Here is a 26,018-nt window from a genome sequence, read left to right on the forward strand (position 1 = left end):
TTCATTCTCTAGGAAAAAAACATAAAATGTGTAAGTAAGGGGGGAGGATGAACACAAGCCTCAACAGAGCAATTTGGAAGAAATACTTGAGAAACCCCAGCAACTTCATTTTCCCCATCGAATTCTCAATGTTAGGTCAGGTCTCTCCTAGTTCAAAACTACACTGAAGCAGAACTTCAGACCCCCAGGGCTATAGGCCCCTCTAACTGGGCCCTCAGTTGTTAAAAAGCCTTCATGGAGGACTAAGGGAAAATCACAACACACCAAAATAGGTGTCAAGCTTTTCTCAGTACATTGTCAACTCAACGTTTTACAATGAAATTTTCTTTCAAGTGGGTCTTACATTTTTCCAATCTACAGTTCCTACCTGCTATCATTTATCCTCTGGAAGAAAACAAATCCCACGATAACCAGAATTATCACAGAAAGAGAGAGTTTCACATAGAGAATAATCAGGAAGGTCAATGATGGAAATCTTGAGGTTCCGAGACCTTAAAATACAGGCAGAAATAAAAAGTCATTTAAAATATTCTTCTAATTAAGAAATTAGCATCAGTAATTTTAAAAAAATTAAAAATATTCCTAAAAGTTCACAGCTGTCATAATCATAAAACCTTCTAAATTAACTCTACCTAGGAGATCAGGGAGAAGTGGGATTTGAACTAAGCTTTGCTGGTCTACAGAATTAAATAGATTTTGAAAAGAAGGAAGAACTTTTCAAGGTTAAGGATCAACTTGAGGAAAGATTTGAAGATGAGTTAACCTATTTGAAGCATAGAGTGGGTTATATAAAGTCTGTGATGATCTGAACCTAATTCTGCAGTTATTTGTATATACTGGGTACTGTGCTTGAACTTAGGGATATAGAAATCAAAGAAGTGGTTCCTGGCTGGGCATAGTGGTTCATGCCTGTAATCCTGGCACTCTGAGAGGCCAAGACAGGTGGATTGCTTGAGCTCAGAAGTTCAAGGTCAGCCTGAGAAAGAATGAGACTCTGTCTCTAGTAAAAATAGAGCCCTGTGATGGGCACCTGTAATTCCAGCTACTCCAGAAGTTGAGGCATGAAGATCTCTTGAGCCCAACAGCTTGAGGTTGCTGTGAGCTATGATGGCACCATGGTACTCAACTCCAGGGCAACAGAGTGAGATTCTGTCTCAAAAGACTAACCAAAAAAGAAGGAGAAGAAGGAGGAGGAGGGGGGAGAGGAGGCAGAGAAGGGGTTCCTACTGACAGTCAGAGAAGTAGGTAGTTGTGATATGAAAAGAAATATATATTTGGTTATTTTCCCCCAGATTCTGGTATAGTTGCTGGTATAGTCTAAGGGTTTCTTCTAAAATCCTTGGAAATTTCACAGTGATAAAAGCATCTTTTATAGACTAATGATGAGATGACTGGTGACTGGGACCCCCAGAGAGACTCAGGATAGGTGTGAGGAAGATCCAGGCATTTTTAATTAAGACTTTCAGTCCGCACATCATGCACCCACCTCTATGGACCTCCTGGGAGGGGTTAAAGATTGAACTAATCACCAAAAGCCAATGATTTAATCAGTTGTGCCTATGTAACAGAGTCTCCATAAAAACTCTAAATGACAACATTGGGAGAGCTCTTGGGTTGGGAGATCTTCAAATTCAGTAAACCCATCACCAAGCTGGGAAGTGGCACTCCTGGTGATAGCAGGAAGATCCCTTGAGACAAGGAGTCCCTTGAGTCTAGCCTGACCAACATAGTGCATCCTCCATCTCTAAAAATAAATAAATAAATATATATATATAATTTATGATAATTGATTAAACAATAGAAGAAGAGAATATGATGAAAGAAATGCATTGTGGGGGGTGGGTAGAGGTTGCAAATAAAAAAAGGACAGAGGAGTAAAAGAGCATAACACATCTGAAGAGCCCAAAGAGCCCCACATGTGTGGGCTGCAGGCTGGAGAGCAGGGACACACTGGTCCTGGTGAGAGACATTATGTGATCAACTAAGGCAGTGGGGGAAAGACAAAGGCCCAGATTCAAGGTCAGATCAACATAAGATAGTAACTGGTTCTGAATATGGAAAATAAGAAAGAGAAATTTTATAGGATTTTTAAAGTTTCTGGCTTGAGTTATTTTCAAGATATAAAAAACGTGTAAAATCTCATAAAAGGATAGAGAAGAAGACCTCCATTTCAGGAAGTGGTAAGTTGAGGTGCCCTTGATGCATCCCAGTGAAGCTGTCCAGTGGTTTTGACTGCTGTATAGTCAAGGAGAAAAATCTGGGCAAAGACACAGAGCTAAGAGTCAAAATTTAGGCAGAGGTTGAAGCTATAGAAATAGATGAGATTACTCAAGCAACAGAGGTGAAGTAAGGAGAACAAAGATGGAACTCAAAGAAATGCCTTCAGTCACGCAATGAAAAGATAAAAGGAATCTATTTAAGAAACTAAAAGTTGGCCGAAAGTTAAGAAGAAAATCAAGTGATAATGAGAGGACAACATATAAAAAGGGAGAGAAACCATATCAAATATTACAAAGAAGATAATTAAATATTTAAAATGTTAGATATTACGAAAAATTATTCATTATTATTATTAAATATTTTAAAATAATTAGAATAAATATTTTTAAAAGCCAATTCAGCTAATAAAGAATATAATTTATATTTTATTTGGCATCTGGGAACTCTAGTGCTTTGGTCAGAGCACTTTCTGTGCAGGGAGATGTAACTGAGTTAAAGAATAGCTGTAAGGTGACATAGAGGGACGATAAGTATAGATTGCTCTTCAAAAACATCTTGGATATAGGTAGAAGGCAAGAGCTAAGACTTTTAGGAAGTTATAGCATCTAATTTTCAAACACAGGAGAAAAATAGGCGTGTTTATACGAGCAGCTTTAGGGAAATGATTTAAGGAACAGGAAGGATACAGGAGGGAGGGCAAATAACGAAGCAAAACCTTTAAGGATCTGAAAGGGAAAACACGCTCAGAGTATAGACTGATTATTCTACAGAAGGAAAAGTCAGGTGATACTGGAGATATCACATAGGTCTAGAGATAAAAAGTAAGACATTAAGAACCTGGATTCAGTGGTAGACTAATCAGGAAAAATAAAGAATACATGTGAAAATATTTACACATGCTACAACATGGATGAAGCTTAAAAGCATTGTGCTAAGTGAGTCTCTGAAGGCCACATGTTATACAATACCATTTATTTGAAATGTCTACGGGAGACAAATCTGTAGAGACAGAAAGTAAATTAGTGGCTGCCTAAAACTCAGAGCGATGGTAGAATTGGGGGGTGATAGCTAAAGGCACAGGGTTTCCTTTGAGGGTGATAAATACATTCTAAAATTGAATGTAGTGATGGTGGCACAACCACTGAGTTCTAAACTTTAAATGTATAAATTGTATGGTATGCAAACTAGATCTCAAGCTATTGCTTGAGGGAAAAAAGAGAAACATGAAAGACATTATACATAATAATTATGTAATGTTACATAATTAATATGATATAGTGATTTTAATGATAGTTATAATAATGAATGATTATAACCTCTGATTTGTATTAATGTACTAAATATAATAGCTATTTATTACTATAAATGCATTGGCTAATATTTATTAATATAAGGAAATAGTAGCTAATATTTATTGAGTACAAATGTGTAGTAGGCCTATACAATTACATGGACAGTGTTGTGTATATGTATGTACTGTGTTTCCCTGAAAATAAGACCTACCCAAAAAATAAGCCCTAGCAGGATTTCTATGCATTTGTTAAATATAAGCCCTATTCCAATAATAAGACCTAGTGATGGGTATGCTGATATGTGCAGATATGCTGCATAGCCACGCCATGCATTTTGGAGAGGAGCAGTAAGGAAGACTGGAATACCTTTTATCTGCCACAGCTCCTTTTTCCAAGCTGTTCACACTTGCACGGGTGGCTGTATGGTAACCAAGGTCACAGGCATCCTATTGCACACGTGTGAACGGCTAGGGGAAAGGAGTTCACATATCACTAGTGCCAGCCTCACCAACAAGGTTGGCTCTCCTGTCAGTTTCCAGAAGAAGATGACTTAATTGTATTTGAATAAATGTAGATTGCTGTATTATACTTAATAAAAATAAGACATCCCCTGAAACTAAGCCCTAGTGTGTCTTCTTGAGAAAAAATAAATACAAGATGGTGTCTTATTTTCAGGGAAACATGGTAGTTTTATTTAATTAACACAATAATCCTATCAGGTGGCTCTTATTTAACAGATGCAGAAACCATGAAACAGAGAAAGTAAATACTGTTCAAGTTACACAGCTGGTAAATGACAAGCCATGTTAGGCCAAATACATTGATCCCAACCATCAGATTATATTCCCACCTAAAATGTGAAGCTATGGACTTCATCATTTCCTCTCTGAATCATTAGCTTCAAACTTATAAATAACAGGCAATATATGTTTGGTTGGTGGACTAATGAATTGATTTCAGATGACAAGATACAGTGGTATGGAAAACATGTCTCTTATGTAGGGTAACAAATAAAATGGTGAGTATTATAAGAAATAGAAAATTCGGGGCAGGAATGAATGTCATTTGGGGGTATCTACTAAATAAATACTATTAAAACTATACAAAAGTTATTGATATTTTATACAAAAAATTAGTCTCAAAAGTAACAACCTAAAAATCACTAAGTTAGCAAAACATATTTTTATGGGTGTCTGAATAAAAGGCAGAGAAGAGCTGGTTAAGAAATTCTTAAATTACTTTCTTCTATTTGGTAATGGAGTAAAAACAATTTTTCTGGCACACTAATGCATTTCGCAGTTTTAGAGAATATTTTCAAATCAGGGCCTCAAATATTCTTACCCCATATGTAGTTATTCATAATCTTCTATGGGAGAAAAGGTTGAACATCAAGTTTACTCTTCTAAAAGACACAAAGGCTAACCTGGATTCAGCTTTATCCATAGGCTCTTGTTACCAGTCAAATGGGAGGCAGAGCAGGTCACAGTAGTCACATTGGGGTCCTCCCAGGCACATGTACTCTGGACAGTCACTGTGCCATTAGCCGAATATATTTCCACAGTGTCACAATCATCCCTCTCTGGGGTCCAGGAGATGTGTGCAGCTGGCTTCCCTGCTATTGCCTTGCACACCGCAGTTCTATTCCTGCTTAGAAACAGGGTCACTTCAGGGGGAACTGCAGAGATGGAAGGAAAAAAATGCTTCAGTCTTAACATAAGGGATATGGAATCTGGAGAGACATTTGTTTTAGTCACAAATGTGGTGATGTGAAATACACTGTATGTGGTGTTCCTTACCTAATACTTGGAGGTGATATTCATGCCAGAAAGTCCCATCATGTGAAGTTATTGTACACCTGTAATACCCATCATGAGAGATGGCCACTGGACCAATTTGAAGGTCAGGATTCTCCTCAGGTCTGGAGACCCAGGTTATTCTGTCATCGGTACAGTTGATTTCCCTGGTCTCATCTGTGTCACTCCTATATGCTTTTTTACAGGAAGGCTTGTCTCTGAGGATTATTTCCCATGTTGTTGATATTCTTGTCAATGGGGAGGTATGAGGGCAGCGGAGCACAGCCATGGTATCCATCACCACAGACACTGAAGTGTTAACTAAACATACATACACATAACAAAGGGGAATGATAAAAGAAGATCTGGGTAAAGAACTTCACGTGTTAAATTTATCCACATCATATTACATGAAGTTGTTCCACACACTAACTTTGCTTGCGATCATGTTCCAGAAGTATTACACTTACATAAGAAATTAACATTTGAAAGATATAGTGTATTAAATCTTCAGACCAAGAGGTGTACCCACCCTGCAATACACCAACCCTGACTATAGGTTCATAAAAACAGGCATATCTGTGGTACTCAAGGCTTCTGTGGTAGAGAAAGTTACAATGTGGAGCCTCAAAATGGCCTAGTAGGAAAGTCGCATTGGAGACTCCTGGGGTTCTATGGTAGAACCATGTCATCTGAAGCAGAGGACTAGTTCCTTTTTTAAAAATAGCTCATGGCATGCTCTGGGGCCCCAGGAAAGATTGAGCATCTGATCAGAGGCTATGAAATGATTGTGAACCCAGAATAACCCATCATAAAAGAGGTGTCATAAGACCCACCAAATTATAAAGCAAAGTGAGCCCAGCAGATATCCATTGAAAAAAAAGTGGTACATCTGGGATTAGGCTCCAGACAGTCAAGGGGAGTCCAGTCTACCTGAGTGAATGACTGGTCCAGACCCCCACCACATACATCAGTGTTATACTGGTGTCTCTTCTTCAGCCCACATCTAAATCCTCACTCCCAGGACCAAAAGCCCAAGCTTAGCCTATAGATCAGTGGCCTCTGTTCAGTGAATTGTGGTTGCACCAGAGCCCTGAAAGACAGTGGTAAGGAAAAACATTACCAGTAGGCACATTTTAAGTGGTACATCTGGTAAATCTACTTTGTGTGGGAAAAATGGGTAAGAAAATAGGTAAACTCATGAGCAGTGGCAAATAGTTTGGTTTGTTTGGTCATAAGGCTTAAGAATCAAGATTGGAAGGTAGAGGATGAGAAGATGTGGGCAGAGGCATGTGAGTGCATGCAGAAACTGCTAGTGGGATAGAGCATTGGAATGGCCTCTTAAAGGCACAACTGAGGCTTGGGAATAGTATCCTATCATATCCTATGAGGATGATGCTGTGTTCCCAGCACATAGAATGTATTGAGCCTGAGAGGAGACTATAAAGGGGTATAAATACATGGTGAACATTACTAGGGGCTATTTTGGAGGATGGCTACCATGAGAGTTGAGGATCACTATTTTAAATAGGTTCGCTTTTTAAAAGACCTGCAGGAAGCAAGGGAGCAAGCCACAGGAGTATCTGAGGTAAAGGTGTTCCAAGCAATTGTAAAGTACCTCAAAGTAGCACCCTGTTTGGTGTGTTCAAGGAACAGCAAGAAGACCTGTGTAGCTACAGCAGAATAGAATGTAATTCTGTAGAATTGTGTTGTAGGCATCTAAATTAGTTGTTTCTTAGGACATTAGTTAGTTGAATTAATACTATTTACTAAACAGTCCATCATTTTTCCATTAATTTTATTTATTTATTTATTTATTTATTTATTTATTTATTTTTACTGGCCAATGCGTTTCCAAGTTTCCAAAATACAGCCTGAACACTGCTCTCCTACCAGTGAGAACTCTGTCTGAACTTTCTTCCCAAACCCTCAATAGTAAGTCAGTTCTCATTGTATTTGTCATACTTTAGCAGTTTCCTATAATTTTCCCATTAATTTTAAATGCCACTTTAAATAGATACTAAATTTATCTATAAAATTGACTGTTTCTGAATTTTATGCTCTGCTCCATATCCAACAACCTTCTGATACCAGCATTAAAGCTAGAATTTACTTTAATATGTGCTTAGGAAAGTGTTCCCTTAGAATAATAGAATTCTAGAATAATATTATTCTTGAATTAGAATAATAACCAAAGAAATTATTCATTAAGTATTGTCTAGACATTTTATTATTTTATTCTTTGATATTAAATATAGAATGATTTTTCCAGCTAAATTTTCATTGTAGTTTGAATTTAGATTTCACTAAATGATATGCAATTCTTTTACATTTTCACTTTTCCTGCTCAGAAGTAATTCAAGTTTTCATATCACTTCTGAAAGATAGCTCTAATGTTTCTAATTTCCCACTACTCCCTATATATATACCCTTTGTCTCATAGTGACATAGTGCCCCTAAAGAAAAGCAGAGTATATTTCTTCATTCCTGTGATATTGGGCAACTTGCTTTGATCAATGGAATTTGGGCAGAAGTGACAGTATAACCCAAGTAGCCCACTAGCCCTAGAATGATTACAAAAAAAAAAGTAGACATATGGAATATAATTTTCCCTGATTCTTAGAGATCCTAGGGAAACTGTAGATTCTAACTAGCTCAAGCCAGAAACAGAGTCCCTCCAGAGGACCTATTGACACATGACACAGAAATAAGTGCTAATTTCTGTAAGAAAAAGTCAGCTGATAGCATCCCTAAATAGAGTTTGATATGTTTGTTTTTCATATGATCCTACACATATATTGTTACAGTTGATCACGTGTTTTATACATTTATTACTACTGTGAGTGAAATCTTTTTAAATGAGATTTTCTACTTGGTTATTGACATATGAAAAACTGATTTTTATACTTTTAGCAAATAATTAGAAAATTAGAGCCATTTTATTAGCTCTAATAGCTGTTTTTTTAAATAGAAATTATATTATCTAAAACATTATCAGAGCTTTTTATCATCTAGTGTTAGCATCTTGTTTTAATGGTCTTGGGAAACCATTACTCAAGAGACAGAAGATTTGGTCCCCTCTGTCTATGGGTATGGGCTGAATTCCAGTGGCTACAAGGTCATTTTTTCTATAGTTAATTAGTCTGGGTCATGTAGCCCCATGTTGCCTTCCTTGGTCAGAAGTGAGGCCTAAGTCCTGTTCCTAGATTGTCTCAATTTCACAGGCTCACAGCAGGACGAAAATTTTGCTTCAGTATGAATCATACCTCAAGTCTCACTCAATATTTGAGTTTTATGATATTTAAATGAGACTTGGGGCTTTCAAACTTGAATTGATGTTGGACTAATTTAAGACTTTGGAGGCTGTTGGTTTGGAATGAAGATATTTTGCATATAAGAAATAAATAAAATTTGTGGGGCCAGGGGAAAGTTTTATAGACTGAATGTTTGTGTTCCTACCTAAAATTTCCTATTTTGAAGCTCTAACCCCCAATATGGATGCAATTGGAGATAGAGCCTTTAAGGAAATAAAGTTAAATGAGATCAAAGACCAGATCTCTCTCTCTGTGTCCATATTTGTCATTATATGTCAATTTCCTCTCTACATTTTGTGTATTTGTGATTTTCCTTTAATTCCCACTTTAGAATAGTCTCAATCCTATCAAAAAATAAATTCTATGATTAATTTAAAAATTCTAATTTTTGCTTTTTAATTCATTTGGTTCCCCTTCTGACTTTATTGCTACCCTTCCCACTGCTTTACACTACTTGACTACAACCTGGCTTTCTAGGCTTATCACTCACTGCATTCCAGGATGCATACTAAACCCCTGCCACCCAATACTGCTCCCACTGACTGAAGCTTTTATGTACCTTTCTATATTGTACCTTATTCTACAATGGTTCCCCAGTCTGCATTTCCCATCATTTATACCCTCTAAAATACTTCTATAGGATCAGCTCAAAAGCCAGTCTCTAGAAAGCATAGATTTTGTGTTACCGCATTCCTTTCATTCTGCCTCCAGAATATACTATAATTCACGATGCCCCTGCCTACCTCCAAGACTACATAGGTTACCTGGCAGTGTAGGATAGTATAGGTTTTCTTCACCTTTGTAACTTCTATTTTACTAAGCACATTGCTCTGTACTAGTAAGAAGTCTATAGGGTGGTTTGTTCATTTTTGCTATTGTTATTGAATTAAATTGACTAAGTGGGTTCTTGCATGGTCTTCAAGCACTAGTGTGAAGAGGAGCATCTATTACAATTGCTCACAGGGAAAACAGTCATATAAATGTTTCTGCAGATGATCCAACCCTCCCACAGGACTGGTTCGTAAGTAAGTGAGCATTTTACCTTCACAACAAGGTATTACTGTCTGGTTTTCCAGTTGCTTCATCAGAAGTGAATTATTACCTGAATCTAGAAAATATTTTAAAAAGAAATAGGGAGAAAGTTAAGATATTTTATTTACTGAAATGGAGTAAAATCCCCTGATTTTATATAAAACAATCACAAAAAATTCAATTTCTTAAATTAATTAATATTTGTACAAAAAAATCAAAAAAATCTTTATATGAAAGAAATCAGAACTACATAAATATATATGACTACATAAAGTATGCCAGGATTTTGAAACGTCTTTTACACAGTTATAAAAAAATGATTCACCCAATATTATCGTACCAGATCAGCCTTTACCAGTCTTTTGTTAGCCACACCCACTTATAATCAGTGGAAGAGTTCACAATGCAGGGTCCAGGAGTCAAGTTCTATTTCCAGAGCTATTATGCAAAAGATAGGCAAATCCCACACAAACATACACAAAAATACAAAGCAGTGTTGGAAAAAATATGATAATCCCTATCTCTAATGCTGAACTTGTTTTAAAAAAAAGAAATGGTAAAGGAAACTCTCCCAAGGGCAAAAATTAGAAAGAAATAGGAACCTCGAGATCATGGGCTGAACTCAATACCCTAGAGCCTTTTCAAAAATCAGTTCAATGAATCTAAATTTATCAAGATATGTTTTATGGTTAATTTTATGGTTTACCTTGGTAAATATCCTGTGTGCACCTGAAAAGAATGTGTATCTTCCTATGAAGTTTAGTTTTATAAGTCATCTTGACTAGACTATGCTATTCAATAATTTAATCCAAACCCTAACCTTGGTGTTGTTGTGAAAGTGTTATGTAGGTATGATTAATGCTTACAATTAGTTATCTTTAAGTAAAATAGATTATTCTCAATAAACTAGGTGGGCCATTCAATAAGTTGAAAGACCTTAATAGAAAAACATATTTTTCTGCAGAAGGAAAACTTCTGTTTTAAGACTGTGGCATCACATTCTGCCCAAGAGTTTCCAGACTGCCAGTTTACCTTACAAATTTCAAACTTACCAGTTTCCACAATTGGATAATACAATTCCTTGAAACAATGTTTATACATGCATGTACACATATGTATACATATATGTGCATACATAAACATATATACATACATACACACCTACATATACATAATTCCTACTGGTTATGCTTCTCTTGTCAAACCTGGACTGGTACAGATTTGTGTACCATGAGTGGATTAGAGGAATAAACTCTTAAGGATGAGTTTTCTGAAATGGTTCTGGGTGTTCTGGTACTAATTCGCTAATCTGGTTAGATTTACAATCACTAATGACTATTTTTCTAGTGGTAAAAAGTGTACCAAAAGTCCATGGACTGATGTAACAATAAAGGTATGCAAATATCACCATTAAATAGTCCAAATCAAAAACTTACAAAGGGCAAGATTTTGGGTGATGATATATTGGACATTTTGGAACATTTTAGTAATATGAGATTGGCTGATTTCCCTTAAATCATTGGACAAAGTGTAGAAAGAAACGGATTTGTTCAAGACTTTGAATTCTCTGCTTAAGCTTGACTTAAATTACCTGAGAGTTTTTTTATGTCTACTATGAAAGAAAGGATGAGATTCATCCTATAAGTGGTTGAATCATAATAGAAATTGAACTGTTAACCTTGCAGGGTGTATTCTGTCAGAGTGAAGGAACAAAGTCCTGAAAATTGGAACATGAACAAATGGCCATGTTCTAATGAGGCTGGGGACATCAAATCCCTAAATTTTGCTTATATAAGCAGCACTTCTACTGCTGATTGAAGAAGTTTACCCTGCTTTGACTGAAGAAATTTTAATGACCCTCCTACCAAAACCAGGAAAAGACCCAACTAAAAAGGAGAATTTTAGACCAATTTCACTAATGAATATAGATGCAAAAATTCTTAATAAAATCTTAGTTAATAGATTACAGCTTATCATCAAAAAAGTCATACATCAGAATCAAGTAGGTTTCATCCCAGGAATGCAAGGCTGGTTTAATATATGCAAGTCCATAAATGTTATTCACCATATCAACGGGAGTAAAACCAAAGACTATGTGATCCTCTCAATAGATGCAGAAAAAGCATTCGATAAAACTCAGCATCCTTTTTTAATTAGAACTCTGAGAAGTATAGGCATAGGTGGTACATTTCTTAAACGGATCAAAGCTATCTATGACAAACCCACAGCTAATATTTTACTGAACGGAGTAAAACTGAAAGCTTTTCCTCTTAGAACTGGAACCAGACAAGGTTGTCCTCTGTCACCATTACTATTCAACACTATGCTGGAAGTTTTAGCCAATACAATTGGACAAGACAAGAAAATAATGGACATCCAAATGGGAGCAGGGGAGGTTAAACTCTCCCTTTTTGCTGATGATATGATCTTATATCTGGAGAACACCAAAGACTCAACCACAAAACTCTTGGAAGTCATCAAAAAATACAGTAATGTCTCAGGATATAAAATCAACATCCACAAGTCAGTTGTCTTTGTATACACCAACAATAACCAAGATGAGAGGTTAATTAAGCACATAATTCCCTTCTCCATAGCCTGAAAGAAAATGAAATACTTAGGAATATACCTAACAAAAGAGGTGAAGGACCTCTATAAAGGAAATTATGAAATCCTAAGAAAGGAAATAGCAGAGGATGTCAACAAATGGAAGAATATACCATGCTCATGGCTGGGAAGAATCAACATTATTAAAATGTCTATACTTACCAGAGCAATCTACCGATTCAACACCATCAGTATTAAAATATCAACATCCTACTTTCAAGACTTGGAAAAAATGATTCTGCATTTTATATGGAACCAGAAAAAAACCAGTATAGCTAAGGCAGTTCTTAGTAATAAAAACAAAGCCAGGGGTATCACTATACCAGATTTTAGGCTGTACTATATGGCCATAGTGGTCAAGACAGCATGGTACTGGCACAAAAATAGAGACATACATATTTGGAATCAAATAGAAAACCTGGAAATGAAACCAACAACTTATAGCCACCTAATCTTCGATAAACCAAACAATAGCATCCACTGGGGCAAAGACTCCCTATTTAATAAATGGTGCTAGGATAGCTGGATATCCACATGTAAAAGACTAAAATTGGACCTGCACTTTTCTTCACTCACAAAAATTGATTCAAGATGGATAAAGGACTTAAATTTAAGGCATGAAACAATAAAAATCCTCAAAGAAAGAATAGGAAAAACACTGGAAGCTATTCACCTGGGGAAAGACTTTATGAGGAAGACTACCATGGCAATAGCAACAGCAATAATAAACAAATGTGATTTAATGAAACTGAAAAGTTTCTGCATAGCCAAGGAGACAACAACCAAAGCAAATAGACAACCTACTCAATGGAAAAGGATATTTGCATATTTTGAATCAGACAAAAGTCTAATAACCAGGATCTATGCAGAACTTCAATTAATCTACAACAAAAAACCAACAATCCCATACCTCCATGGGGAAGAGAGATGAATAGACTCTTCACTAAAGACGACAGATGGATGGCTAATAGATATATGAAAAAATACTCATCATTCCTAATTATTAGAGAAATGCAAATTAAAACCACCCTGAGATATCACCTAACCCCAGTTAGAATGGCCTGTATCACAAAATCTCAAAACTGCAGATGCTGGTGTGGATGTGAAGAGAAAGGAACGCTTTTGCACTGCTGGTCGGACTGCAAACTAATACAACCTTTTTGGAAGGAAGTATGGAGAAACTTTAAAGAACTCAACCTAGACCTCCCATTTAATCCTGCAATCCCATTACTGGGCATCTATCCAGAAGGGAAAAAGACCTTTTATTATAAAGACACTTGTTCTAGGCTGTTTATTGCAGCCCAATTGACAATCGCTAAAATGTGGAAACAGCCTAAATGTCCTTCAACCCAGGAATGGATTGGAGGTAAGCTATGGTATATGTATACTGTGAAATATTATTCAGCCATTAAAAAAGATGGAGATATTGCAGCATTTGTACTAACCTGTATGGAGGTGGAACACATTATTCTTAGTGAAGCATCACAGGAATGGAGAACTAAGAATCCTGTGTATTCAACTTTGATATGAAGACAATTATTGACAATTAATAACATGGTGGGGCATGGGGGAAGGGGACATCAAACAGAGGAGAAGGGAGGGGATGTGGGCAAGGGAAAAAAAAGATGAAAGAAAATAGTGACTAATTTTCATATAAATTGTATTTAATTTTGACCAAAGTACATTACTTAAACATTAATTTTTAATTCTGCATGTTAATATGTTGTTTATCATATTGCATCCTCATTTATAAGTGAAATACGTTTGTAATTTCCCCTTTATAATAATATATTTTCTCCAATTTTCATATCAGGTGTATCCAGATTAAGTAGAATGATTTTGAAGTATTTCTTTTTCTATTGTCTATAAGATTTGGCATGATCTTTTTTTTTGAAATTGTCTTTTACTTTTGTTTATAAATATTAGTTATCTATTTTTTTGAGACTTTGGAAAAAACAAAATAATAATAAGAAGTTAACTGATCAAAGTATTCTATAAAAGGCATACTCCTATCTGACAATGTGAATGTAACTTTCTTTGCTTTATTACTATTATTATTGCTTAATATTTCATTGCAGCAATCGTCTGATTTCTTTTCCAAATGTATTTATCTGCATTCATTCTTTATGAGGTTTTTGTTCTCAGTCCTTATGTTAAACATTGTTATTGTCATTAAATTTAGCCTTTTTAATTCTGTGAAGGCAAAAGTGGAAACCTAATATACACATGTATAAGAAAAATAAATTTTTAAAAAAAGAAATTTTAATGACTTTCACTGAAATTGTTACCATGAAAGACACTATATATTCTCTTCAGGAGCTATCCTTCTTACTCCTCTTTTCATCTAGACTTAAAACTACACTGAAATCCCAGTAGCATCCAAAGAGTGAGATATAGTGTGACCCACAAGAAGGTACCTTACACAACAAAAGAACTATGTAATTTTTCTAATTTATACAATAATAAATCTGGAAAGTATGTACAGGAATGGATATTAAGGATATGGGCTAATGATAAAAAAAGAAGACTAACTTATTGATATGAACCTACTAAGTAGATGTTTTAAATTCATTGCTATAGCTCAATGGGTTAGAATGGGCTTTAACTGTTTACTTGTTTTGTCAAAGGATGGAAACATGAAGAAAACGTGTGACCTATAATAAATAAAAATAAAATGCCAGCCTGCCTTGGTATATTATAGAGGAAGTTATACAAAAGCTTAGAGATATTGGAATGTTAGATTGAATTTATCATGGAAGAACTGCTCACTTACCCTAACTGAGCTTTCACTCCCACTGCAAGAAATGAGTTTGTAAAGAAAACTTCAGTATCTTTGAACACCTCTATTACTGCTCATCTGTGTAGGAGAGAAATTTGCAATAACTGCTGCCACTGAACTTGGTTCCTGAAATGCAAAAAAGGTCATTGGATGCCAGGATGGCAGAGGCCAAGTGGTGGTACTTGCTCACTAGAGATGAGTGTGGTTATTGTAATAAACAGCGAAGTTAAAGCAATAATCAACATAGTCTGACTCACAGAGATCTATGGTACTAGCTTGTTGATCATGATATTCCTGGAAGTGAAGTAGATGAACAGTCTTAAATTCCTACTGGATTGATATAAGCAGAAGAGTTCTAGGAATCACCAAAACAGAGTTATGGCCTCTCAATCCATTCCAAGACCTAAGTAGTTCTATCAGTTTTTGATTCATGTATTTTGATCCTTGGTTACTAGATGAATATATGTTTAGAACTACCTTTTAAGTTATTTCACACTAATTTATCTCCTCAATAGATTTTTCATATTTTCATGTGCTTCTTCACTCATTAGTTCATCTAGCTAATGAACCCTGCATCTAGCTAATGCAGGGTTACTCAGTGTCACCTTCTTCAGCCAACCATCTTCATAAAAAGATTTGTTGACAGGTCCCAGATTTTCTGCCTGAACTTCATTAATTTTAGTTATTTTTCCTGATAAAGGAGAATATAATGCCCTAGCAGCTTTCACATTTTCCAAAGCACCAAACTCATCTTGTTTGTTTAATTTTTTCCCAGCTGCTGGCAGACTACAGTAAGCAACATCTCCCAAAGCTTCCTGCAAAAATTGCTGATTCCCACTATTCTAACACCATTTTATGTTGTTCTCCATTTGTGGTTCTCTGTGTATTTATGCACTGAGAGCAGAGTGGAGCGTATTGTGCAGATGGCACTTACTTTCAGCCAGTAGGGCTCTCTGGGCGATGAGGCTCACTGTAGGCTGCAGGCCACAGCTGGCACCTGCTTGGAGCACCATGTCCATAAGACTCCTAAGGGTCACCCCACTGTGCCTCTGCTACTGGACCCAGGAAGGGGTCAGGGATCCTCTTTAGAACTATTATGTCCCCTTGATGAATTGATCACCAAGGCCAGGAAAGATCTAAGAGCATCAAACATAGAAAATGTTTGAAAGTATCAAACAGAAATCATTAAGCTGAAAAATATAACTGAACTCAAACATTTAATAGAGGGGTCAACAGCACAGTAGATCAAACAGAAGAAAGGACCAGAAAACTTAAAAGCAGGTCATTGTAAATAATCTAACTTGTGGAACAAAAAGAAAAAAGGATGAAAGAATAAAGAATAAAGACATCCTAGGGGACTTATGGGACACTATGAATCAGAATAATATACACATTAGTGATGTACCAGAAAGATAAGAGAAGGTGAAAGGGACAGAAGACATATTCAAAGAAGTAGTGACAGAAAATGTTATAAATATAGATAAGAAAATAAAAATCCAGATCCAGGAAGTTCAATGGACACCTAATAGTATAAACACAGAGATGCACACCAAGACACATTATAATCAAATTGTCAAGAAGTTAAAGAAAGAGAACACTAAAAACTACAGGGGAAATGTAGCTTGTTAAATACAAGGGTATGTACATAAGACTACGAGCAGCTTTTTCAACAGGAACCCTGCAGGCCAAAGGGAATGGGATGACACATTCAAAAAGCTGAAAGGAAAAAAAAACCTGCCAACCAACAGTGCAAGAATACTATACCCTGAAATTCTGTCCTTCAAAAATCTAGGGAGATTAAAAGCTTCTCAGACAAATGAAAGCTGAGGAAATTTATTACTAATCTATCTTACAAGAAATTCTTCAAAAGAGTTTTTCAAGCTAAAGGAAAATATTGATTGCTAAGTAGAAATGTCTTCCATAACTACTTCACTGGGTTTCTGTGCAGATCAAAGGAAAAAAAGTTTGTGAAAATTTTTGATAAAAATTGAGTATAATTATTTTATGTGCTTACAAGTAATGTGAACATGTGGAAAACAAACCTTATTTTTTAAAAAATAGGCAACATTTTGAGTAATTCATAAATGAGAAAAAATACCTTTTTTCTTTCCATTATCAAATTATGAAATTTAAAACCAACTACACTGTTACTTTGCAGCTGTTCCACTTACAAAAGTAAAACATTAAAAACATTGCTGCCACAGCTATAATTTAATTTTTTTTGAAAAAAGGAAAACTTAAAAAAAATTGCTGCCACATCAACTTCTATCAACACTCTATCCTAAAATTAGGATGCCTTCATAGTAGCCTAAGTTCACTAGAACCCCTACAGGAAACCAGACATTGAGTATTGTGTTCTGTAACCCATAGTGTCTCTTAAAGCTCACATATGTTAAGGATAAATACAGAGATACAGCACAAATGCAACATTGTAAATATAAATGTATTATATTTAAAAAGCACCTAGTCATGTCCAGAGCTGCTAACCCAGGAAGAAGCTTGGGCAACCTACAATTTCTCTTTTCCTGCCTACCTTCCTGCCTTTATGCCCCACTTCCACCTCCCTTTAATTTTATAAGCTTATGACAGTTCCTATTTGCTCGGCCATTGGGGCAGAAAACCTAGAAAGAATTTCTGGACTTTAGCCCACCAGTGTTTCTGAGTTGGCTAACCTGATGAGAACTAAAACTGGCATCCACCACCCCAGTGCCCTTAGGCAGTCTCCACCTGAATATGCCACCATCTGATTATCAGAAACCAAGTGTGATGGGGTGATGCTTATGTGACTGGCTAGAGCCTGGGGATGGTGGGGTGGGGGTTAACTACAAGTTTTTTGGCAATAAGCTCTTTCGTCTTCCTCTTTTTTTAATTAAATAAATGGATCAAAATTAAATAATTCAAGCCCTGCCTTCAAAATGAAATTTTTTTTAGTATTGTTTAGCAAAAACAATAAAACTCAATTTTTTTAACCATCAAAAAAATAAATAAAAAGCACCTAGTCATAGAAAGTGATAGGAGTAAACTTTTCTAACTTATACCATTAGCAACATGGACCTAAATGAATTAGGATTACTAGTTAATTTATTTTTACAGAGGGAAAAGAGGATAAAGGGAACCCAGGCAACTTTGATTGCTACTAGTACTATATGTATATTTAATTTAAGGAATTTATATTTAAGTATGTATGTATTTAAGGAAGGATTATATTTAAGGAACATGTATTTAAGGAAGTGGGCAGTGAGGCAAATTATAAAGATATGCATATTGTCATAGGATATGAACTAAAATAAATAAGACAAAGAGGAAAGTAAGGATGATAAAGTAAAATAAATTTAAGAGTACCCTCCTGTTGACTCACATTTCCCCAAAAGAAAGTCAATGAAACCCCAGGAAGAGCTGAGACCAACTTTCTCACTATTCTCCCAATGTTAATTCAAACTTACCTGCCATTAGAAGATGGTCAAAATCAGTAATAGCCCTACATAAGCAGTTATCCAAGGAAAAAACATCCCTGTTTTCCTTTTTCTGCCCTTCGCTTAGATATTAAAGGATGTATGAGCATGGTGAGGCTCTTTCTGGTCAACTTCTCATACTGGATCCTCTCAGCCCATTGGCAGTGAGGCACTCCCTTCCTCCTAGCCCCTGCCTTCCACTTCGTGTGGTTTAGCCTGATGAGTACTTTCAAGAGATTAAGCTCTTCTCTGGAACTTGACTCAAAGATAGATTTCCTGTGTGAGGCACTGACGCAAAGATGGAAGAAGCAGATTGATTATCTCTCTGATCATTGGTCTTCCTCTCGTTTCTGTTGTATGCTGATAAACTTTATAGTAAGGCATTGAATACACCCAGGATAAAGAGATTTGTCTAAATTTGCATTAAAAAGTAAAACAGGATATTCATCTAGTTTTGGCCTGTCACTGTAAATTTCTCAATCATAATAACTTTCCAAAGTTTTTTCTAGGTTCAAGAAGTATAAATCCTTAATATTCAAGTCTTGAATAAAATAATTTTCCTTGAAAATTTTTATATGAAGTTACTGTATATAATGGAAATCAACACACAGCTTTAGAAATATCATAATTGTATTACTATTTCAAAATTGATTTTTAAAGTAGAAAAAAATGATAAGTTGGTGAGGTGATGGATTTGTTAATTAGCTTGGTTGAATCGCTGTATAATGTATGCATAGACCAAAAATGTCACATTGTATCCCATAAATTACACAAATATTATTTTTCAATTAAAAATAAATCTTAAAGAATGTGTTGAGTGGTGAAAGAACACAGGGAAAACACACTTTTTTCCTTATATCTTTATCAGAAGGGGATTCTTCATCTCAGTTAGATAAAGATCTGTGAAAAACCTGCACCTAACATTTTTCTCAATGATCAAAGACTGGATATTTTCCTCCTCAAATCAGGAACAAAATGAGAATATCTACTCTATCATTACTGTTCAGTATTGTACAAGTTCTATTTAGAGCAATTAGGCAATAAAAAGAAATAAAAGATAATCCAGATTGCGAAGGAAAACGTAAAACTATTTCTATTTGCAGATGATATGACCTTGTACATAGGAAAACAAGGAATCTATTATTGAAAAATATTTGAACTAATAAGCAAGCTTAGTAAATTTTCAGGACATAAGAATAATAAACAAAAGATAATTTCCTATGTACTTATAATGAACAATCTAAGATGAAATTTGAAAACCAGGCCAATATCTTCCAGTGTTTAACCTATTCTTTCTTTGAGGAATTTTATTGTTTCATGCCTTAAATTTAAGACCTTTATCCATTTTTGAATCAATTTTTGTGAGTAAAGGTGTGGGTCCAGTTTCAGTCTTTTACATGTAGATATCCAATTCTTCCAGCATCATTTATTGAATAGGGAGTTTTTCCACCAGTGGACACTCTTGTTTGGTTTATCGAAGATTAAGTGGCTGTAAGTTGTTGGTTTCATTTCCTGGTTTTCTATTTGATTCCAAATATGTATGTCTCTATTTTTGTGCCAGTACCATGTTGTCTTGACCACTATGGCCTTGTAATACAACCTAAAATCTGATATGGTGATACCCCCGGCTTTGCTTTTATTGCTAAGAACTGCCTTAGTTATACAGGTTTTTTTCTGGTTCCATACAAAATGCAGAATCATTTTTTCCAAGTCTTGAAAGTATGATGTTGGTATTTTAATAGGGATGGTGTTGAATCAGCAGATTGCTCTGGGAAGTATATACATTTTAACAATGTTGATTCTTCCCAGCCATAAGCATGGTATGTTCTTCCATTTGTTGATGTCCTCTGCTATTTCTCTTATTAGGATTTCATAATTTTCTTTATAGAGGTCCTTCACCTCTTTTGTTAGGTATATTCCTAGGTATTTCATTTTCTTTAGGGCTATGGTGAAGAGAGTTGAGTTCTTAACTAACCTCTCATCATGGCTATTGTTGGTATATACAAAGGCAACTGACTCGTGGACATTGATTTTATATCCTGAGACATTACTGTATTTTTTGATGACTTCCAAGAGCCTTGTGGTTGAGTCTTTAGGGTTATCTAAGTATAATATCATCAGCAAAGAGGGAGAGTTTTACCTCCTCTGCTCCCATTCAATGCCCTTTATTTTCTTGTCTTATCTAATTGTACTGGCTAGAACTTCCAGTACTATGTTGAATAGTAATGGTGACAGAGGACAACCTTGTCTGGTTCCAGTTCTAAGAGGAAAAGCTTTCAGTTTTACTCCATTCAGTAAAATATTAGCTGTGGGTTTGTCATAGATAGCTTCATTCAGTTTAAGAAATGTGCCACCTATGCCTATAGTCCTTAGGGTTCTAATTAGGAAAGAATGTTGCATTTTATGGAATGCTTTTTCTGCATCTATTGAGAGGTTCATATAATCTTTAGTTTTGCTTCTGTTGATATGGTGAATAATGATATTATGAAGAAGATTGCCATGGCAATAGCAACAACAGCAGTAATAAACAAATGGAATTTAATTAAACTGAAAAGCTTCTATACAGCCAAGGAGACAACAACCAAAGCTAAGAGACAACCTACACAATGGCAAAGGATATTTGCATATTTTGAATCAGACAAAAGCTTAATAACCAGGATCTATACAGAACTTCACTTAATCCACAAGGAAAAAACGCAACAATCCCATACATCAATGGGGAAGAGAGATGAATAGAATCTTCTCTAAAGACGACAGACAATAGCTAGCAAACACATGAAAAAATGCTCATCATCCCTAATTATTAGAGAAATGCAAATTAAAACCACCCTGAGATATCATTTAACCCCAGTGAGAATCACCAACATCACAAAATCTCAAAACTGCAGATGCTGGAGTGGATGCGGAGAGAAAGGAACACTTTTACACTGCTGATGGGACTGCAAACTAATACCACCTTTTTGGAAGGAAGTATGGAGAGACCTCAAAGAACTCAACCCAGACCTCCCATTTGATCCTGCAATCCCATTACTGGGCATCTATCCAGAGGGAAAAAAAGCCTTTTATTATAAAGACACTTTTACTAGGCTGTTTATTGCAGCCCAATTGACAATCGCTAAAATGTGGAAACAGCCTAAATGTCCTTCAACCCAGGAATGGATTGGTAAACTGTCGTATATGTATACCGTGGAATATTATTCAGCCATTAAAAAAGATGGAGATTTTGCAGCATTTGTACTAACCTGTATGGAGGTGGAACACATTATTCTCAGTGAAGCATCACAGGAATAGAGAAGTATGACTCCTATGTATTCAACTTTGATATGAGAACAATTAATGACATGGTGGGGTATGGGGGAAGGGGTGACCAGACAGAGAAGAAGGGAGGGTGTGAGGGAAAGGAAAAGAAGAAGAAAAAAAAAAAAAGAAAAGAAAAGAAAATAGTGACTAATTCTCACATAAATTGTGTTTAATTTTGACCAAAGTACATTACTTAAACATTCATTTTTAATTCAACTGTTAATATGTTGTTTAGGATATTGTATCCTCATTTATAAGTGAAATATGTTTCACTTTATAATAATTTATTTTATTATATTATCACCTTTATAATAATACATTTTCTCCAATTTTCATATCAGGTGTATCCAGAGTAAGTAGAATGATTTTGAAGTATTTCTTCTTTTTCTATTGTCTAGAAGATTTGACATGACCTGTTTTTTGAAATTATCTTTTACTTTTATTTATAAATATTAGTTGTTTATTTTTTGAGACTTTGGAAAAAAAATAATAAGAAGAATTTAACTGATGACTCCATACTGAACCTCAGAGCCAGCATCAAACAAAATAAAATACTTAGGAAAAAATTAAGAAAAGACACATAAAACTTGTACTCCGAAAATACAAACTATTGTTAAAATTAATTAAAGAAGACCTAACAAATGGAAAGACATTTATTACTCAAGAATTAGGAAACTTAATATTGCTAAGATGCCAACATTTTAACAAACTGATCTACAGATACAAAAAATTTTATAAAAATTTCAACTAGTTTCTTTGTAAAAACTGACAAGGTTTTTTTAATACTCATACAAAAATTCAAGAGGCCTTGAAAAATCAAAATAATCTTTAAAAAAGAACAAAGTTGGAGGATTCATGTTTGCTTATTACAAAATTTACAACAATGATCAGAACATTGTGATACTGACATAAGAATGGACATATAAATCAATGGAATAGAATCAAGATATTAACCTTTGCATCTATGGCCTATTCATTTTTAATAAAGGTATCAAGACCATTGAAGGGGAAGAGAATAGTCTTTTCAAGAAATGATAATGGAATAACCAGATACCCACATGAATGCCAAAACTGAAATGAAACTGACTCTTTTTACACCGTACGTAAGGACTAACTAAAAATCAATCATGGATATAAATGTAAAAGCTAGTGATAGGCTTAAAAGAAAAGATTAGTAAATCTTTATGACTTTAGATTAGACAAAGCCTTCTTAAATACAATATGTGAAAGTATAAGAAACAAAAGAAAAAATAGAAAATTGTACTTCATTAAAATTAAAAACTTTGAGCAGGCATGGTGCCTCATACCCATAATCCTAGCACTCTGGAAGGCCAAGGTGGGAGGATCTCTTGAGCTTAGGAGTTCTAGACCACCCTGAGCAAGAGCAAGACTCTGTCTCTAGTAAATATAGAAAAATTATCTAGGTGTTATAGCAAGTGCTAAAGACCCAGCTACTCCTGGGGAATGTAAAGCAGGAATTGCTTAAGCCCAGGATTTTGAGGTTGCTATGAACTAAGTTGATGCCGTGGAGCTCTAGCCTGGGGCAATAGGGTGAGACTCTGTCTCAAAAAAATCCCAAAACTTTTATGTGCAAAGGACACTATCAATAAAGGGAATAAACAAGGCCCACCCACCCTAATTCTGTCCCAAGTGATTGCCTGAGGAAGAAGGAACACTCTGCCAATCTATCAATCAGAACCTAGCATGCCAACTGCAAAAGGGTGTAGAGGACTCTCTAGCTTAAAAACAGGTACAATAGAGTCTTGAAAGTGACCTAGAACAGCCTTAAAACTAATTTTCATGTCCTCAACTTAAATCTGCATTGTGGTCCATGCTGGGGACCCTAACAACAGCCACTGGGGTAGTGACCCTTTCCCCCTCCCTCTCCTCCCAAGACAAAGACATAAAGGACCTAGTTAGCTCCACCCCCAGAAGTTTGCACCAAAGGACCTAACTTCCTGGGCAAGCTGTGGAATTTGCCCACCTTCTATGGCCCCACATAAAAGAAAGGCATCTCTAATTGCCTCTGGGTGCTGATGCCATTTTTGCACTGCCCAGGCAGGTCACCCTCCCCTTCAATAAACTTGGTGGCCCTGAACATCTCCGCTCAGGTCTTGTCTCTGGGTGCCACCACTTACACCTTTCAGTCCACACCCCCCAGTGGGCTCTCAGAGAGGCTCAGGGGATGCCCTCACATGCAGTAAGACTCAAGGTCCCAGGTGACCTCTGAACCACTAGTTAGGCCTCATGCAGACAGTATAAAAGAGAACTCCCAGCCATAAACTCTTTACCTTTTCCTTATCACGACAGTGGAGGCCACTTTCACTGTTTATGCCTGAAGTATTTTGCTCTGTAAGCCTATATCTTGCTCTTACTCTTAAACCTATCTTTATATTTTTCAATAAACTTTGTTTAACACTTGTTTTAATTTTTTGACCAAGAGTGCTCCAAGAACCAAGGACCCTGGCAGCTGTCTGAAACTGACGTTTTAGGAGACAAGCAACTGCCTTGAAACCCAATACAAGAATAAAGAAAATAGTTGCATGTCAATAAGCATTAAGATCTGAAAAATAATAAGTCAAATGAAACAATAAAAATACAAGCCACAAAACTGAAGGAAAACACTATTTTTGTCCAGACAGAGAATGTTAGTTTCACTCCAATCCTAACCCCCGATATTTCCCTGGACTCAGCTAATCAGCTAGTCAGTGCACCTCTAGGATAAAATAATCTGAAGTTTTGCTCAATAATGTACACAGTTATCACTGCTGCTAGGACAAATGACAGTATCCTCATCAAACTGAGAGTTTCACTTTTCAACTGAAAATGTCACAGTGTCTGACTTACCGGGCACCATGATAATGATGGAGATCAGTAAGCTCAAAGCTGAAGTCCTCACCAAAGTACGCATTTCAAGTGCTGTTCTACTTAAACAAAAATCCCCTGCAACTCAATTAACCAACTCTCAACCTGTGCGTTGGCTAATTTGATTAGCTTCACAAGCTCTGGGGAATAGCTGTCTGTAAGACTATAGTTTTCTGGTTACATAGCTCTGGAGTAATTAGAGCCAGTTTATAGTGGCATAGTGAGAATCCAGTTAGGGGAAGTGGTTGGGGTGTGGACTTAAAGTACTCAAAAAAAAGAACTAATGAGGTTTTAGTCAGGGCCTCAAAACTGAATCTAAATGCATTTTTTAATTAAAAATTGTATCAAAATGGACTTCTTGATCTTCACATCAGTATTAAGCTTGATTATTTGAGTAGCCCAAATTATAGAGACTTTTAACGAGTTGTGCATACATTTCTCTGAAAAACATAAAAAAAAACCTCCTCTTAGAGAAGTGAAAAGGAGAAAGACCAGGAGGAGTACAAGGAGTCCCTATAGTCAATTGCCAAGTTCCCTGTTGCATGGCACTAGCCAAGAGAACAGAGCTGGAATCTCCAGGAACCCTAACAGTATCTCCATGGTGTTAAAAACATGAATTGTATCCTTGTGTGTATGACAATGATATCTTGGTATATTCCAGGTTTCAAAGTGGCAGATTCAACAGTTACATTGTTGGAGAGAATGAACTGATACACATAGTTAAGTAAGGTATATATAAAGGTTAGTGGTATTTGTAACCAAGGGGAAGAGGTAGTTTTGGCCATGGTCAGAGACACAGAAAAGGAGATTGTGGTGGCAAAGTAGAAAGGGGGTGGTGGTGGTAAGAGAAGGCACTGGGCAGTTGGAGGGCCTCTCTTCAGGGGCTTGAGGGAATGAACCCATATATTGGAGTTCCTTCCTGGAAAGGACAATAATTTCATGAATTTCTAGACTGGCACAGATAGTCTACTCTATGCCAGATATCCCTTTAGGCACAGAAGGGCAGGAGTATACATTTTGGCAGAGAGCAAAACATGTACTAGGATCTTGGACTAAGCAAACAGTAAACTCAGGAAATGTAATAGAATTGCTAATTTTAAAAAAAAAAAAGGAAGAAAAACAACAAATGTCCTGTCTCCAACTTGTCAGTTTCTTGAGAAAGCTCTTTTCTTTTCCTAAGCAAAAGGAAAGTTTATGGATGTTACTGAGGTGGTATTCTTGGTCATGGGTGAAATCATTCTGGCACAGGGGCCAAAGTCATGTCCAAGGTCAGGGTTTTGGGCTCCAGTAACGTCACCTACAATGGGGGACTGGGGCTAGAACTGTGATGTGGAACATCCTGGCCACGTGGATACCAACTTCAG

At 36.0% G+C, this 26,018-nt stretch overlaps 1 protein-coding gene across 1 annotated transcript; it reads right to left on the bottom strand.

Moving 5' to 3' along the window:
• Positions 1-232: 232 nt before the first annotated feature.
• Positions 233-24,700, bottom strand: LOC100966705 (cell surface glycoprotein CD200 receptor 2). The gene is made up of 6 exons (XM_023517859.1): positions 24,637-24,700; positions 9,662-9,727; positions 5,309-5,626; positions 4,936-5,187; positions 368-491; positions 233-242 (listed from the first exon to the last, which is right to left on the bottom strand). The coding sequence occupies exons 1-6, from the start codon at positions 24,698-24,700 to the stop codon at positions 233-235; spliced, it is 834 nt and encodes a 277-aa protein (XP_023373627.1).
• Positions 24,701-26,018: the final 1,318 nt, after the last annotated feature.

The sequence above is a fragment of the Otolemur garnettii genome, unplaced genomic scaffold, assembly GCF_000181295.1.
Source record: "Otolemur garnettii isolate 467f Iridium unplaced genomic scaffold, OtoGar3 scaffold00122, whole genome shotgun sequence".
NCBI classification, from domain to species: domain Eukaryota; kingdom Metazoa; phylum Chordata; class Mammalia; order Primates; family Galagidae; genus Otolemur; species Otolemur garnettii.

Excerpts from the sequence above, each read along its gene's own strand:
- LOC100966705 (XM_023517859.1), bottom strand. The coding sequence starts at position 24,700 with ATGCGTACTTTGGTGAGGACTTCAGCTTTGAGCTTACTGATCTCCATC. Across the intron at positions 5,188-5,308 it reads ATATCACCTCCAAGTATTAG|TTCCCCCTGAAGTGACCCTG; the intron begins GTAAGGAACACC and ends CCATCTCTGCAG. Across the intron at positions 492-4,935 it reads ATGGATAAAGCTGAATCCAG|GTCTCGGAACCTCAAGATTT; the intron begins GTTAGCCTTTGT and ends CTGTATTTTAAG.